Source organism: Dendrobates tinctorius, unplaced genomic scaffold (assembly GCF_039654945.1).
Source record: "Dendrobates tinctorius isolate UK_male_01 unplaced genomic scaffold, ASM3965494v1 ptg000024l, whole genome shotgun sequence".
Taxonomy (NCBI): Eukaryota; Metazoa; Chordata; class Amphibia; order Anura; family Dendrobatidae; genus Dendrobates; species Dendrobates tinctorius.
The window spans coordinates 18060328-18076570 of record NW_027361692.1 but is presented as its reverse complement, the minus strand read 5'-3'; the positions used below and the strand labels follow the sequence as shown (position 1 = coordinate 18076570).

The 16243-nt window shown below is 44.1% G+C and overlaps 1 protein-coding gene across 6 annotated transcripts in view; it reads left to right on the top strand.

Moving 5' to 3' along the window:
• Positions 1-16243, top strand: part of ADGRB3 (adhesion G protein-coupled receptor B3) — a 1461501-nt gene that overhangs the window by 1184568 nt on the left and 260690 nt on the right. For all 6 annotated transcript variants that reach the window (XM_073569395.1, XM_073569396.1, XM_073569393.1 and 3 more), the window contains one exon: positions 16015-16141. In XM_073569395.1, coding sequence (XP_073425496.1) covers positions 16015-16141 — 127 coding nt within the window. The remainder of the gene's footprint in view (positions 1-16014; positions 16142-16243) is intronic.

Below are 16243 nucleotides of genomic sequence, written 5' to 3'. Positions count from 1 at the left end.
GGGTTGTAGAGTCTGTCTCATGCTACCACGAGTATGAAAGCACAACCAACATTCAAACCAAAGCATCAGCTAGAAAGCATTGGTACTGAGATGTGGTCCCCACCTGCAGAACCACTCCTTTATTGAGGGTGTCTTGACAATTGCCAATAATTTCCATCTGTTGTCTATTCCATTTGCACAACAGCATGTGAAATTGATTGTCAATCAGTGTTGCTTCCTAAGTGGACTGTTTGATTTCACAGAAATTTGATTTACTTGGAGTTATATTCTGTTGTTTAAGTGTTCCCTTGATTTTTACACACACACGTACATATACCATGCATACATACACATACAGGCATATACTTATACCATGCGTACATAAATACATATGCCGTGCATACATACATATACAGGCATATATATATATACCATGTATATATGTATCATGCATACATATACATACAGGCATATACAAATACCATGCATACATACACATACAGGCATATATATATACCATGCATACATACAGCTCTGGCCAAAATTAAGAGACCACTGCACAGTTTTATAAAAATCAGCTTCTCTACATGTCTACCAGCAATTCATTCCAGTGTCTGTTGAATTCCAAGCAGAGTACACCTCATTCTAATTAATTGGCTTCTGATTAGGTGGCCACCTGAAGCAAATCTTATTTAACAAAAGAAATTACAAAAAACTGTTGTGAATTCGTTTTTTGGCCTACCTCTGGTTAGTAGTGAAGGTAGTGGAGCTGGTTATATTGACAGAGGGGTCGTGAGTTCTCTTTCCGGGCTCCCTCTGGTGGTTACTGGAGGTAATGGAGCTGATCTAATTAACAGAGGCCTGCCACCTGATAATGAGGAGGATGACTGGAGATCTGGAGTTTCTGACTGGATTTAAGACAGCCGACTCCCTCTATACCTGCTGGTAATTTTTTCCTGCCTCCTGAGGTCTTAGTTTCCAGCTCAGTCCCTACATGCTCAGCTAAGTGTTCTTTTGCTATTGTTCACATTTGATCTGGTTTTGTCTATTTCAGTTTTGTGTGTTCAGCCAGCTCTGGCTGGGGCTGTGCTGAATTTCCATCCTTATGTTACTGCTTGTGCCAGTTTGTTTTTGTCCCTTATTAGATTGGCCTCTTTTTGCTCTGCTTTCAGAATATACCAGAGTGCTGATATAGTGGGCGAAGTCTAGTGACTTCAGTATTTTTCTATCAGACGTGTTGGGCATTTTTTGCAGGGTTTTTTGCATGATTGCAGACAGAGTCTTTCCTTTCCTGTCCTGTCTAGTTAATGTGGGCCCAATCGTTTGCTCAGTCTATTTTCCTATCTGCGTTTGTGTTGTCATCTTGTCTCACTGACAATATATGTTTGGGGGCTATCTATTCTTTTGGGGTCTGCTCTGGGGCAGTTTAGATTTCCCCTTTCTTGCTTTAGGCTTATTTAGTTCTCAGGCTGTGTCGAGGTGTCTAGGATCATTGTAGGTACGCTCCACGGCTACTGCTAGTTGTGTGGATAGGATCAGGGGTCTGCAATCCGCTTAGTTACCAACCTCTCTGGTTTTCTGTGGCTTAGCTTGGTCTTGCTTTCCTCCTCGGTGACTGAATCATAACAAAAACCCTGCTGTGATGTTCACAATCCTCTTGCAACAGGACAAGCTGGATGGTAAAGCAAGTGCTAGTAATATCTGAAAAGTAGTAGGAATGAAATAATAACTTTTAACCATGCCAAAGGAGTTGAAAAGAAAAGTCTTGAGTGAGGAAAAGAAGGGCTCAATTCTGGCATTACTAGCAGAGGGATACAGTGAGCATCATGTTGCCTCCGTCCTTAAAATTTCTAAGATGGCAGTCCATTACAACAAGGTCAAGCAGCAGACATTGGGGACATCAAAGCTACAGACCGGCAGAGGGCGAAAACGACTCTCCACTGACCGCAATGACCAACATCTTATTTGAATGTCACTCAGCAACCGCAGGATGACATCAAGTGACCTACAAAAGGAATAGCAAATGGCAGCTAGGGTGAAGTGCATGGCAAGAACAGTTCATAACAGGCTCCTAGAGGCAGGTCTCAAGTCATATAAAGGTAGAAAAAAGCATTTCATCAATGAGAAGCAAAAGAGAGGCAGGCTGAAGATTGCCAAAGACCATAAGGATTGGACCTTAGAAGACTGAAGTAAAATAATCTTCTCTGATGAGTCTAGTTTTCAGCTTTGCCTAACACCTGGTCATCTAATGGTTAGACGGAGACCTGTAGTGACTTACAAGCCACAGTGTCTTGCACCCTCTGTGAAATTTGGTGGAGAATTGGTGATGATTTGGGAATGCCTCAGCAAGGCTGGAATTGGGCAGGTTCATCTTTGTGAAGGACGTATGAATCAAGCCGCCTACAAGGTTATCCTGGAAAAACAGTTGATTTCTGCTCAGGCAATGTTCCTCAACTCTGAGGACTGGTTTTTCCAGCAGGACAATGCGCCATGCCACACAGCTAGGTCAGTCAGTGTGTGGATGAAGGACCACCACATCAAATCCCTGTTGTGGCTAGCCCAATCTCCAGACATGAACCCCATTGAAAACCTCTGGAATGTAATCAAGAGGAAGATGGATAGTCACAAGCCATCTATCAATGAAGAACTGCTTAAATTTTTGCACCAGGAGCAGCATAAGGTCACCCAAAAGCATTGTGAAGGACTGGTGGAAAGCATGCCAAAATGCATAAAAATCATGGCTATTCCACAAAATATTGATTTCTGAACTCTTTCTGATTTAAAACATTAGTATTGTTGTTTCTAAATAATTATTAACTTGTTTTCTTAGCATTATTTGAGGTCTGCAAGCACTGCATTTTTTTGTTATTTTGACCATTTCTCATTTTCTGAAAATAAATACAAAATTTAGTGCTTGGAAATTCAGACATGTTGTCAGTAGTTTATAGAATAAAAGAGCAATTTACATTTTACTCAAAAAAATACCTTTAAATAGAAAAATCAGACAAGCTGAAAATTTTGCAGTGCTCTCTTAGTTTATACAGCTCTGGCAAAAATTGAGAGACCACTTCCAAATGTTCAGTGTGCTTGATTTTTCTCTCTATAGGTATATGTTTGAGTAAAATGTAAATTGTTCTTTTAGTCTACAAACTTTTGACAACATGTCTCCGAATTTCCAAGCAATAAATTTTGTTTTTTTTTCTGAAAAGGAGAAATGGTCAAAATAAAAAAAAACAAACAGTGCTTTTAGACCTCAAATAATGCAAAGAAAACAAGTTCATTTTCATGTAGAAACAACAATACTAATGTTTTAACTCATGAAGAGTTCAGAAATCAATATTTTGTGGAATATCAATGATTTTTAAAACAGCTTTCATGCATCTTGGCATACTTGCCATCAGTCTTTCACACTGCTTCTGGTGCAAGAATTTAAGCAGTTCTTCTTTGAAGGGTTGTGACTATCCATCATCCTCTTAATTACATTCCAGAGGTTTTCAATGGGGTTCAGGTCTGGAGAATGGGCTGCCCATGACAGGGTTTTGATGTGGTTGTCTCATAATTTTTGCCAGAGCTATACATTGTGGGGTTATACTCGCTCAGGTGCAATGGGTGGCAATTAGGAGGCACGCTCCTTTAAAAATTCACGGGGTTTATTGCTTCACAAACCCACAAAACAAAACAGAAGAAAATAGCCTTTAGCTCAGGCAAAACAAAGTACAAGTGTCCAGTACTTCAGGCTCAGTCCTGGAGCCTCAACACACACTGGAGGCTTACCCCTCCCCACATGCAGCCCCTATGTTAAGCAGCAGCCTACATTATAAAGATATAACCACACCCAGGAACCTATCACATTACTAGTCACGTGACCGTGACATCACCACAGGTTCTCAAACACATACAGTGCCTTGCGAAAGTATTCTGCCCCCTGGAACTTTTCAACCTTCAAACATAAAGATACCAAATGTAAATTTTTGGTGAAGAATCAACGACAAGTGGAACACAATTGTGAAGTTGAACAAAATGTATTGGTTATTTTATATTTTTGTGGAAATTCAAAAACTGAAAAGTGGGCCGCGCAATATTATTCGGCCCCTTTAACTTAATACTTTGTTGCGCCACCTTTTACTACGATTACAGCAGCAAGTCGCTTGGGGTATGTCTCTATCAGTTTTGTCCATCGAGAGACTGAAATTCTTGCCCATTCTTCCTTGGCAAATAACTCAAGCTCAGTGAGGTTTGATGGAGATCGTTTGTGAACAGCAGTTTTCAGCTCTTTCCACAGATTCTCGATTGGATTCAGGTCTGGACTTTGACTTGGCCATTCTAACATCTGGATACGTTTATTTGTGAACCATTCCATTGTAGATTTTGCTTTTGTTTGGGATCATTGTCTTGTTGGAAGACAAATCTCCATCCCAGTCTCAGGTCTTTTGCAGACTCCAACAGGTTTTTTTAAAGAATGGTCCTGTATTTGGCTCCATCCATCTTCCCATCAATTTTAACCATCTTCCCTGTCCCTGCTGAAGAAAAGCAGGCCCAAACCATGATGCTGCCACCACCATGTTTGACAGTGGGGATGGGGTGTTCAGGGTGATGAGTTGTGTTGCCTTTACGCCAAACATATCATTTGGCATTGTTGCCAAAAAGTTCGATTTTGGTTTCATCTGACCAGAGCACCTTCTTGCACATGTTTGGTGTGTCTCCCAGGTGGCTTGTTGCAAACGTTAAACAACACTTTTTATGGATGTCTTTGAGAAATGGCTTTCTTTTTGCCTTTCTTCTATAAAGGCCAGATTTGTGCTGTTTACGACTGATTTTTGTCCTATGGATAGACTGTCCCACCTCAGCTATAGATCTCTGCAGTTCATCCAGAGTGATCATGGGCCTCTTGGCTGCATCTCTGATCAGTCTTCTCCTTGTTTGAGATGAAAGTTTAGAGGGACGGCCAGGTCTTGGTAGATTTGCAGTGGTATGATACTCCTTCCATTTCAATATGATCACTTGCACAGTGTTCCTTGGGATGTTAAAAGTTTTGGAAATCATTTTGTATCCGAATCCGGCTTTAAGCTTCTCCACAACAGTATAACGGACCTGCCTGTTGTGTTGCTTGGTCTTCATTATCCTCTCTGAACCCTGAGACTATCACAGAGCAGGTGCATTTATAAGGAGACTTGATTACACACAGGTGGATTATATTTATAATCATTAGTCATTTAGGATAACATTGGATCATTCAGAGATCCACAATGAACTTCTGGAATTAGTTTGCAGCACTGAAAGTAAAGGGGCCGAATAATATTGCATGCCCCACTTTTCAGTATTTTAATTTCCACAAAATTTTATAATAACCAATAAATTTCATTCAACTTCACAATTCTGTCCCACTTGTTGTTGATTCTTCACCAAAAATTTACATTTGGTATCTTTTTCTTTGAAGCATGATATGTTGGAAAAGGTTGAAAAGTTGCAAGGGGCCAAATACTTTCGCAAGGCACTGTATAGAGGTACGGTGATGTCCCTACCCAGGTGTGAGGTATATCGGTGGCCAGACCCTCCCATCTCTCAGAGCTACCCATAACCCAGACCCAAGTTTACTAAACGACCCGAGAAAACACAGAGACAAGCCATCTCTGTGAAACATACCTCCCATCGACTATACGACCTTTAGCCACGCTACATACATCCCCCTCTGCCTTAATTCATGAGGCACTTTGCCCCACTAGACAAGGGATTCTTGATAGGGTATTGGCATTACCGTGTAGCTTCCCTGCCCTATGTTCTACAAGGAAGCTGAAGTCCTGCAGGGCTAAGAACCAGCGGGTGACCCTAGCATTTCTACCCTTTGTTTCCCTCATCCATCTAAGTGGGGCATGGTCGCATATCAATCTAAACGTACATCCTACCAGATAGTACCGTAACATGTCCACCACCCACTTTATGTCCAAGCATTCCTTCTCTATGACTGAGTAATTCCTTTCACATGACAATAGCTTCCTACTCAGGTAGAGGACAGGATGCTCCTCCCCATGTATCTCCTGGGAAAAGACTGCTTCTACCCGGACATCTGAGGCATCTGTCTGAAGAATAAACTCTTAAAGTCCTGGACCATCAGAACGGGTTGCTTACACAGAGCCCCTTTCATTTCTTGGAAGGCTGACTCTGCCTCTTTAGACCATCTGACCATTACTAATTTTGTACCCTTAAGAAGATCGGTCAGAGGCGCAGCCACCATAGTGAAGTTTGATGAACCTCCTATAATATCTCACGATCCCCAGGAAGGCTCTAACTTGCTTTTTGGACAATGGTTTCAGCCATGTTTGAATTGCCTCCACTTTACTGACTTGTTTTTTTTTTCGCCTCGACCCACTACATATCCCAGGTACTTGGCTTCTTCTTTACCCATTGCACACTTCTTCAGGATTATTGTAAACCTTGCCTCCCTTAGAGCATCAAACACTGCTTGGACCTTTTCCAGATGACTCTCCCAGTCTGGGCTAAAGATGACGATATCATCCAGGTACGTAGTGGCGTATAGCTTATGAAGTTCAATGATTCTATCCATAGCCCTCTGGAAGGTCGCCGGAGCTCCCTGCAGGCCAAACGACATTCGGACATACTGGAAGCATCCATCTGGTGTAGAAAATTCAGTCTTTTCCTTGGCTTCCTGTGCCATGGGGATCTGCCAATATCCCTTTGTCAAATCCAAGGTGGTTATGTACCTGGTGGGCCCAAGTCTTCCAATGAGCTCATCAACGCGTGGCATGGGATATGCGTCAAACTTGGAGACCTAATTCAGCTTCCAATAGTCATTGCAGAATTTCCATTCACCATCAGGTTTTGGGACCAGGAAAATCGGGCTCAACTAACCGCTTTTGGATTCCTCAATGACCCGGAGCTTCAATATACACTGCACCTCCTTGGAGATTACTTCTTGACGGGCCTCAGGAATTCGATAAGGCTTCACGTTCACACACACATGTGGCTCTGTAAGAACTTTGTGCTCAACGACCTTCGTGCACCCCGGCAACTCTGAAAACAGGTCCCTGTTCTTCTGGAGCAACTCCCAGCACTGCTGTTTCTGGGCCTTCGATAGCATCTCCGCTATAGTGACCCTTCCAATCTCACCTTCAGGGTTGCCCAGCAAGCACAGAGTTACCGCTGACTCTCTATCTTGCCATGGCTTGATGAGGTTGACATGGTAAACCTGGTTTGGTTTCCATCTCCCTGGTTAGTGAATCTTATAGTTTACCTCACCAAGCTTCTCCATCACCTCATACGGCCCTTGCTATTTGGCCAAGAACATGTTCTCCACCATCGGAACTAGCATGAGAACTCAGTCTCCGGGACTGAACTGCCTCACCCTTGCTGACCAGTGGTAGACCCTGGTCTGAGCTTCTTGTGCCTGGCGGAGGTGTTCTTTCATGATGGGCATCACCTTTGCAATCCTCTGCTGCATCAGTGCCATATGCTCGATAAAGCTTCTGGGGGGCGTGACTTTGGCTTCCCAGATTTCCTTGGCTATATCCAGTAGATCTCGCGGATGTCGGCCATAAAGAGGCTTGAATGACGAGAACCCTGTAGAGGCCTGTGGAACTACATGGATGGAAAACAGTAGATACGGTAAGAGACAGTCCCAGTCTCTACCATTTTTTTCTATGGCTTTTCTTAGCATGCTCTTCAGTATCTTGTTAAATCTCTCAACAAGGCCATCTGACTAAGGATGCTGCACTGATTTCCTCAACTGGGAGATTTGCAGGACCTTACACAACTCCCTCATCACCTTGCTCATAAAAGGTGTCCCCTGGTCGGTCAGAATCTCCTTCAGCAAACCTGTCTGGGAAAACACATGGACCAATCCGCGGGCTATACTCTTCGTGGAAGAATTTCTCAGAGGAATTGCCTCAGGATAGCATGTGGCATAGTCCAGGATCACTAATATATACTGATAGCCCCAGGCTGATTTAACTAGGGGACCGACCAAGTCCATGGCAATTCTCTTGAATGGCACTTCAGTAATGGGCAATGGCACAAGAGGGTTCTGGAAATAAGAGGTGGGGGCAGTTAACTGACATGTAGGGCAGGACTTGCAATAGTTTACTATTTCCTGGTGACACCCAGGCCAATAGAACCTTTGCACAACTCATTCCTGCATTTTTTCCACCACCAGGTGTCCCCAAGATGTGTGAATGGGTCATGTCCAACACCTTCCGTCTATAGGGGCCTGGCACTATCAACTGGTCTACCAACTCCTCTCTTATTTTCGTGAACCGGTACAACAACTCCCCACGCATCATAAAATAGAGAAATCCTGTGCAACCCCATTAATGACAGTGACATTGTTGAAGACTTTCCTCAGGGTTGGATCCCTATGTTGGGCAGTCTCAAAGTTCTCACCAGCCACCCCTAACTCCAGAATATCAGATAGAGGGGACACTTCCTCCTCATCACCTACAAAGACACAAAAAGGAAACTCGTCTGCCTCTGGTTGTCATGACCGTGACATCACCGCAGGTCCTCAAACACATATAGAGGTACGGTGATGTCCCTACCCAGGGGTGAGGTATATGGATAGCCAGACCCTCCCATCTCTCAGAGCTATCCGTAACCCGGACACCAGTGTACTAAACGACCCCTTAGTGCTTACGTTCACTAAAGAAAACACTCTGGACTACATCACAGAGACATCTCTTTGACACATACCTCCCATCGACTATACGACTCTTAGCCATGCTACAACATATACTATGCATACATACACACAGGCATATACACTCACTGGCCACTTTATTAGGTACACCTGTCCAACTGTGTGTTAAGACTTAATTTCTAATCAGCCAATCACATGGCGGCAACTCAGTGCATTTAGGCATGTAGACATGGTCAAGACAATCTCCTGCAGTTCAAACCGAGCATCAGTATGGGGAAGAAAGGTGATTTGAGTGCCTTTGAACGTGGCATGATTGTTGGTGCCAGAAGGGCTGGTCTGAGAATTTCAGAAAATGCTGATCTACTGGGATTTTCACGCACAACCATCTCTAGGGTTTACAGAGAATGGTCCGAAAAAGAAAAAAAATCCAGTGAGCGGCAGTTCTGTGGCCGGAAATGCCATGTTGATGCCAGAGGTCAGAGGAGAATGGGCAGACTGGTTCGAGCTGATAGAAAGGCAACAGTGACTCAAATTGCCACCCGTTACAACCAAGGTAGGCAGAAGAGCATCTCTGAACGCACAGTGCGTCGAACTTTGAGGCAGATGGGCTACAGCAGCAGAAGACCACACTGGGTACCACTCCTCTCAGCTAAGAACAGGAAACTGAGGCTACAATTTGCACAAGCTCATCGAAATTGGACAGTAGAAGATTGGAAAAACGTTGCCTGGTCTGATGAGTCTCGATTTCTGCTGCGACATTCGGATGGTAGGGTCAGAATTTGGCGTAAACAACATGAAAGCATGGATCCATCCTGCCTTGTATCAACGGTTCAGGCTGGTGGTGGTGGTGTCATGGTGTGGGGAATTTTTTCTGGGCACTCTTTGGGCCCCTTGGTACCAATTGAGCATCGTTGCAACGCCACAGCCTACCTGAGTATTGTTGCTGACCATGTCCATCCCTTTATGACCACAATGTACCCAACATCTGATGGCTACTTTCAGCAGGATAATGCGCCATGTCATAAAGCTCGAATCATCTCAGATTGGTTTCTTGAACATGACAATGAGTTTACTGTACTCAAATGGCCTCCTCAGTCACCAGATCTCAATCCAATAGAGCATCTTTGGGATGTGGTGGAACGGGAGATTCGCATCAGGGATGTGCAGCCGACAAATCTGCGCCAACTGTGTGATGCCATCATGTCAATATGGTCCAAAATCTCTGAGGAATGCTTCCAGCACCTTGTTGAATCTCTGCCACGAAGAATTGAGGCAGTTCTGAAGGCAAAAGGGGGTCCAACCCCTTACTAGCATGGTGTACCTAATAAAGTGGCCAGTGAGTGTACATATACCATGCATACATATATACATATACCATGCATACATACGTATATACATATACCATGCATACATATTTATACATACACATATACCATGCATACATACCTTACATACAGGCATATACATAAAAATTCATATAGCCATACACAAATATTAGGGCTGTTAGTACCCTACATTGCAGTGCATGGTGGGCAGAGTGATGTCACTTTTAGCAGACACGGCTGTGGCCATGTCTGCCAGCTATGACGAGGCCGGACATGTGACCCCCTGGCTGCTCTCCTGCTCCCTGGCCCAGTGTGCAACCCCAGGCTGCTCTTCTGCTCCCTGGCCCAGCCACTGTTCTGTGTATTGCGGCTTTCCGGCTGCGTGCACGTGCCCTCGCGCTTTTAAAGAGCCCCACAACCTCTTTGGGATAAAAGCTGCACCTGACACTGAGGACTCTCACTTTCATAATGAAGCGCATATCTACTATTTTTTTTTCATTTTCAGCAAGCAGGATTTACAATTTTTAACCTATGCGGTAACTGCTCACTCAGTGCTAACCCACTGGGCTGAATGCACATTAATGTTGTCATAGTATCTCATCATTTTCTGCAAGATCATTATTCCATTATTAGGTTAAAGTTTTGACCTAAAAAAATTGTACAAACAAACGTAATCCATAAAGAGCCACAAAAACTTCACTTAACTGCGGCAACTACATGTGGCCTTACAGGTGTTTTCATACCTCGGACATCTACGGCATTTTTAAAAATATAAATATTTCATTGGGGTTAGTGCTACCTTAGGATGGATTTCTGTCTAAACAAATGGGGTTCCCTGACCCCCTGTGCTCGGAATGGAGAGGTAAATGTGCATGCATGGCTCTATCTATTCACTTCTATGGAATATCTAAAAGTAAAAAGATAACCATGCTAAAGAATTTGCAGAACTCCTGTGCAACTGAATTTGATTTGTTACTGCTGCTTCAATTGATTTTCCAATACCGGAGAACCCTGACGTAGTCACTCCACCATAAAATAAAAATGCTTCATACTTATCACTTGGATCAGTGCTGTTTTGACAGTAACAACTCTGCAAACTTCAGCAGTCCATATTAGGTTATGTCACCTGGTTACTGTAGCCAAACAGTGGCCCCTGATTGGCTGCAGCCCTTTAGTAATCTGTCAGAGATAAGTCCACTGTGACAGAATAGTGAAGCTGCAGCTGATCAGAAAACTTCCACTCTGATGGATTACTGGAAAGCTATAGCCAATCAGCAGCTACATATTGGTTGCAGTGGTCAAGTGACATAATAATGTCATGTGACTGTCAGAAATCGAAGCATTGACTTCTCTGGAACAGCACCACTCTGGGAGATAAGCAACAAGGGTTTTAATTTTATGATGGGCATTGTAAAAATTAATTTAATTCCACAAATTCACATACAGTTGTGCTCAAAAGTTTACATACCCCAGTAGAATTTTTGCTTTCTTGGCATTTTTTTCAGAGAATATGAATGATAACACCAAAATTTTTCTCCACTCATGCTTAGTGGTTGGGTGAAGCCATTTATTGTCAACCTACTGTGTTTTCTCTTTTTAATTCATAATGAAAACCCAAAACATCCAAATGACCCTGATCAAAAGTTCACATACCCTGGTGATTTTAGTCTGATAACATGCACAGAAGTTGACACAAAAAGGTGTGAATGGCTACTATAATAATCTTTATTTTTAATAATAATCTTTATTTTTATATAGCGCTAACATATTCCGCAGCGCTTCACAGTTTTGCACACATTATCATCACTGTCCCCGATGGGGCTCACAATCTAAATTCCCTAGCAGTATGTCTTTGGAATGTGGGAGGAAACCGGAGTACCCGGAGGAAACCCACGCAAGCATGGGGAGAACATACAAACTCCTTGCAGATGTTGTCCTTGGTGGGATTCGAACCCAGGACTCCAGCGCTGCAAGGCTGCAGCGCTAACCACTGAGCCACCGTGCTGCCCTTAAAGGTACTAAAGGTAACATCCTTGCCTGTGACCTGTTTACTTGTAATCAGTGTGTGCAAAAAAGCTGAGTGAGTTTCTGGGATCCGGACATACTATTGCATCTTTCATCCAGCCACTGACGTTTGTGGATTGTGAGTCATGGGGAAAGCAAAAGAATTGTCAACGGATCTACGAGAAAAGGTAGTTGAACTGTATAAAACAGGAAAGTGATGCAACAGTAAAATGTTGAATTTTTTAGGGCAAAAGTAGCAGAAAAGCTCTCATAACTGGCTATTGCCTCTCAGTACTGTACTGTGTACAGTGCATCAACATTGAGAGTCAGCAATGACACTATGTGAGCACAGTTGCATTGTCTGTGCAGAGTTGCTGATTGAGCTCTTACAGCACTCACAGGTATGATTTTTTTTTAAAGGGGCTAAGTCCCCCACACACATGGATAAGTGTTTTACTTAGCGATTTGAGGAAAACAGACTATCTATAATTGTTTTGTTCCATTTGAGCAATAAAAATGTGCTCTACACATTCAAAAGTACAAAATGTTTTAAATACTAGCTACAAAGGTAATATCCAGTGGAATAATCCCTAAACTTTGACTATCTTTGAAAATAGTAGTTCATGGATAGTGCTAGATAATAACACACAATGCCTTTCGTGAGAGAAGCATTGAGCCCTCTTTTAAATGCTGTCATAGTATCCGCCATAGTATCTGCCATTACAACCTCTTGCTGTAAAGCATTCCACAGTCTAACTACTCTATCTGTAAAGAACCCCTTCTTATTTACCTGCATTTCTGCCCAGCGATGTTCACTGTCAGCTCAGAGCGGTCATGGACCTCTCCTGCCAGTGATTCTCCTGCTTCCGGGAACATCATGTCCACAGAGCAGCTTCTGCTCTTTCGCTCTGCTCTGTTGATGGGGCACCACTGCCGACGTCATGATGATTGACAGCTGGCTCCCCACTGCCTAACTCTCATTTGTCAATCAGCGCGTCAGTGGTGCTTCTTCCACATAGCAGATAGGAAGAGAAAAAGCTCCTCTGTTGATGTGAGATCAAAGGAAGTAGGAGAGTCACTGCCTGAGCCAGCAGAGACCGCCACCGGGCAGAACAGGAAGGTGCCTGCTAGTAAGTTCTTAGCCCCATACTTAAAAATTACTAAAGTCCCGGATAACACTCTAATGTATATGCAGCAATATGATTACTTTAGCCTAGGTGTATTACTCTACTTTTATCAACATTAAACTTCATCTACCTTGTTCTTGCCCATGCAGACATGTAAAAAAAAATAGAAACATTCCCCTTATTGATTCAGGGCTTGGATCTAATAATGCATTCAAAGCAATGCCTATGTAGAAAATTGAAAGCACATGGTGACCATCCATGTGTCATCTGAGTGCTGTCTGGTTTTTACTGTATAATGGGTATCAGAAGTTTGGAATTTACTTTTCCTTTTCATATGAAAAAAATGGATGCCACACTGATGCTTATAAAGGACATTCAGACATTGATGCAAAATTGTCTGTATTTTTATCTTATATGAAAAAAAGAGACATCTGAATGAAGCATAACTTGTATTTTGCTCTTTTAAACCTCGGCTCATTTTGGGCTTAGTGTTCAAGATGGTGCTCTTGTATAAGTGGCCATACAGATATGGATGCAGACCTCCCGCTTGACTGTTAGCCTTGTACTGAGCAGGAACAGGATGTACTGATTTTTCCCAGCAACCTATTTATCTGCTAAGTTGTTTCTGCTTGATAACAAGTTGTTAGCAGATCAGACTTTATGGTTAATGTGATAGTTTCCCTTTTGCCGGGGTCACACTTGTGTGTGCAATGCGAGAAACTTGAGCATCAATACCTGGCACTGCCGCCGACGCTCGGACTGGAGTGCGCGGCTGCATAGAAATACATGCAGCCACACACTCCGGACCCGAGTGCCAGGTATTGATGCGAGAGACTCCCGCGAGTTTCTCGCATTGCACACGGAAGTGTGACCCCTGCCTTTAAATGAAATCTGTCAGTAGGATCCACCCTCCTATCATGTCTATATGGGCATGCAGGTCATAGAAAGTTGAATACGATAATATCTTGACATCTTTGAACTGATAACTTATTCTACATTATTCTTAATATGTAAATGTGCTGTTAAGATTCATGGGCGGGGTATAGATCGCCCCGAGAGTCTGCCTCCAAAGCTTATTTTTATATAACATCCCCTGTGTTACCAGTGTGAGACCTATAGATCAGAACAGACTGTCAGCCATTACATGTCTCATACTGGTAACGTCCCCTTTGGTTTAAAATAATCTCTGGAGGCAGATTCTCAGGAAGATCTATGTCTGGCCCATAAACCTTAACAGTTCAGTTACATATTAAGAAATATGTGGATTTCTCTTGAATAAGACATCGGATCGCAAATACCAAGGTATCATTTTATTCATCTTTCTATGACTTCCATGCCCACATAGATGGGTTAGGAGGGGTGATCCTACTGTCAGATTCCCTTTAAGCTCCTGGATCATAGATGATCTTAGCAGTCTGTGCAAGATGCTGTAACATACATGTGTAACATACATACAGGTGAGAATACAAAACCCAACATGGCCAGAGTGGTCATTGTGTAATGTGTATAGAGCACTCATTGGGTTGCAGGAGTCACAGTCCACATGTAGTTTCACAGCTGTCACCCTGAAACCCCCCCAACACAACAGTGTGTAAAGGAAAGCAATCTCCCCCTCTCTCAATTATGCATGCATTGTCCTGCTGCAGTGTAATGCGCTTCACAAGCCTATTAGCAGCTTTAGGTCACTTTTGAAGTCCTTGATATTCTTTTAGCATTCCTATATATATATATATATTTCTGGGGGGGATTCCATTGGATGCCCATGAATGCTCTGCATATCTATCCCAGAGAGTGCAGCCAGTGCTGACAGCAATGCAGCCAGGATCTGACTCTATGCTCAGGGCAGCCAGCACATTTCTGCTTTTTTTTCTCATCTTTTAAATAAATCTTTGCTGATTTCCTATTGATCCCCCAGAAGGAGATCTGCTGAGTGTTAAAGACTTTGTTAGCTGTGTAGGGAAGACAATACTGCAAGGTGTTAACCCCTCCGCCGCCAGGGGGCACAGCATCCTCCTCTTCCCTGCAATGCTTTGCTATATGAGCAGCACACAGGAGATGCAGAGGGTAGGAGGGGGGATGATGGGGGTGCTGGATGAAGGCAGAGATCCGAGCCGCCATGGATGTCATGAGAGGAGTGTAAACAGAGCTGTGATTGTTAGGGAGTGAGGCATTGCAGACCTGGATCCTCCTAGCTGGGGCTGATGGGGGGCGCAGGAAGCAGGGTCTTGGTGCAGACAGAAGCCATCAGTGACTACAATGGGTTAATAGAAAGTGACATGGCAGCCTATGCATTGGCCCTGAGATATTACTCCAGGGCCGGTGGGAGCATAGAAGAATGAAGCACAGGGAATCCAAACAAATGACGTTTAACCCTTTGCCATGCGCCTGTGATGAGCATCTTACACCCCAGGATTCCAGCAAGCTCTGCTTTCCCATCTCCCCTCCATTTTCCTCTGCATCTGAACTCCTTCTCCCCTTCCTCTGAGCCCCCTCCCCTCAGAGGTAAGGCGCAGGCAGGCAGTGTGGAGCAATCCGACGCTGCTGCCGGTTTCCAGGGTGAAATCCTCCCCCTCCCCCAGCCCTCTCCTCTCCAGCACCTCTCACATACAGGCGCTGCTTAATTAATGCCGAGGCTTTCCATGGGAAACCATGAGACTATAGGGGCTCCATCCACCTAGGGGAGAGGCAGCGCAGCCCGGCTCCAGCACAGGAGATGGAGGCTGGCCGGAGCTGAAGCGGCGATCAGCACCACCGCGGCGTCGGACAGCTCCCTCCCTGCCCGCAGCCTGCAGCACTGGAGCCTCCTCCGGCCGGAGAATGCAGTGATCGGCCAGTGCTGGAAGTAACCGCTGCTCCCTGTCTCTCGTCCCCAGTGGGCTGTCAGTGCCTGCCCAGGACTCCTCCATCTCATCCTTTCTCTCTTCTTCCCCAGGAACGAGTCTCTGGGAACCTGGTCCACCCAGGGCTGCAGGACCGTGCTCACCGATGCATCCCATACAAAATGCTTATGTGATCGTCTCTCTACCTTCGCCATTTTGGCTCAGCAGCCGAGAGAAATAGTAAGTGACAAAGGGAAGACTTGTGAGGAACAGCTGGGAAGGATGTGTGAGCGTGCATGGATGCAGCCTCCATAGATGCCACCCTGCAGACAGTCATGGCAG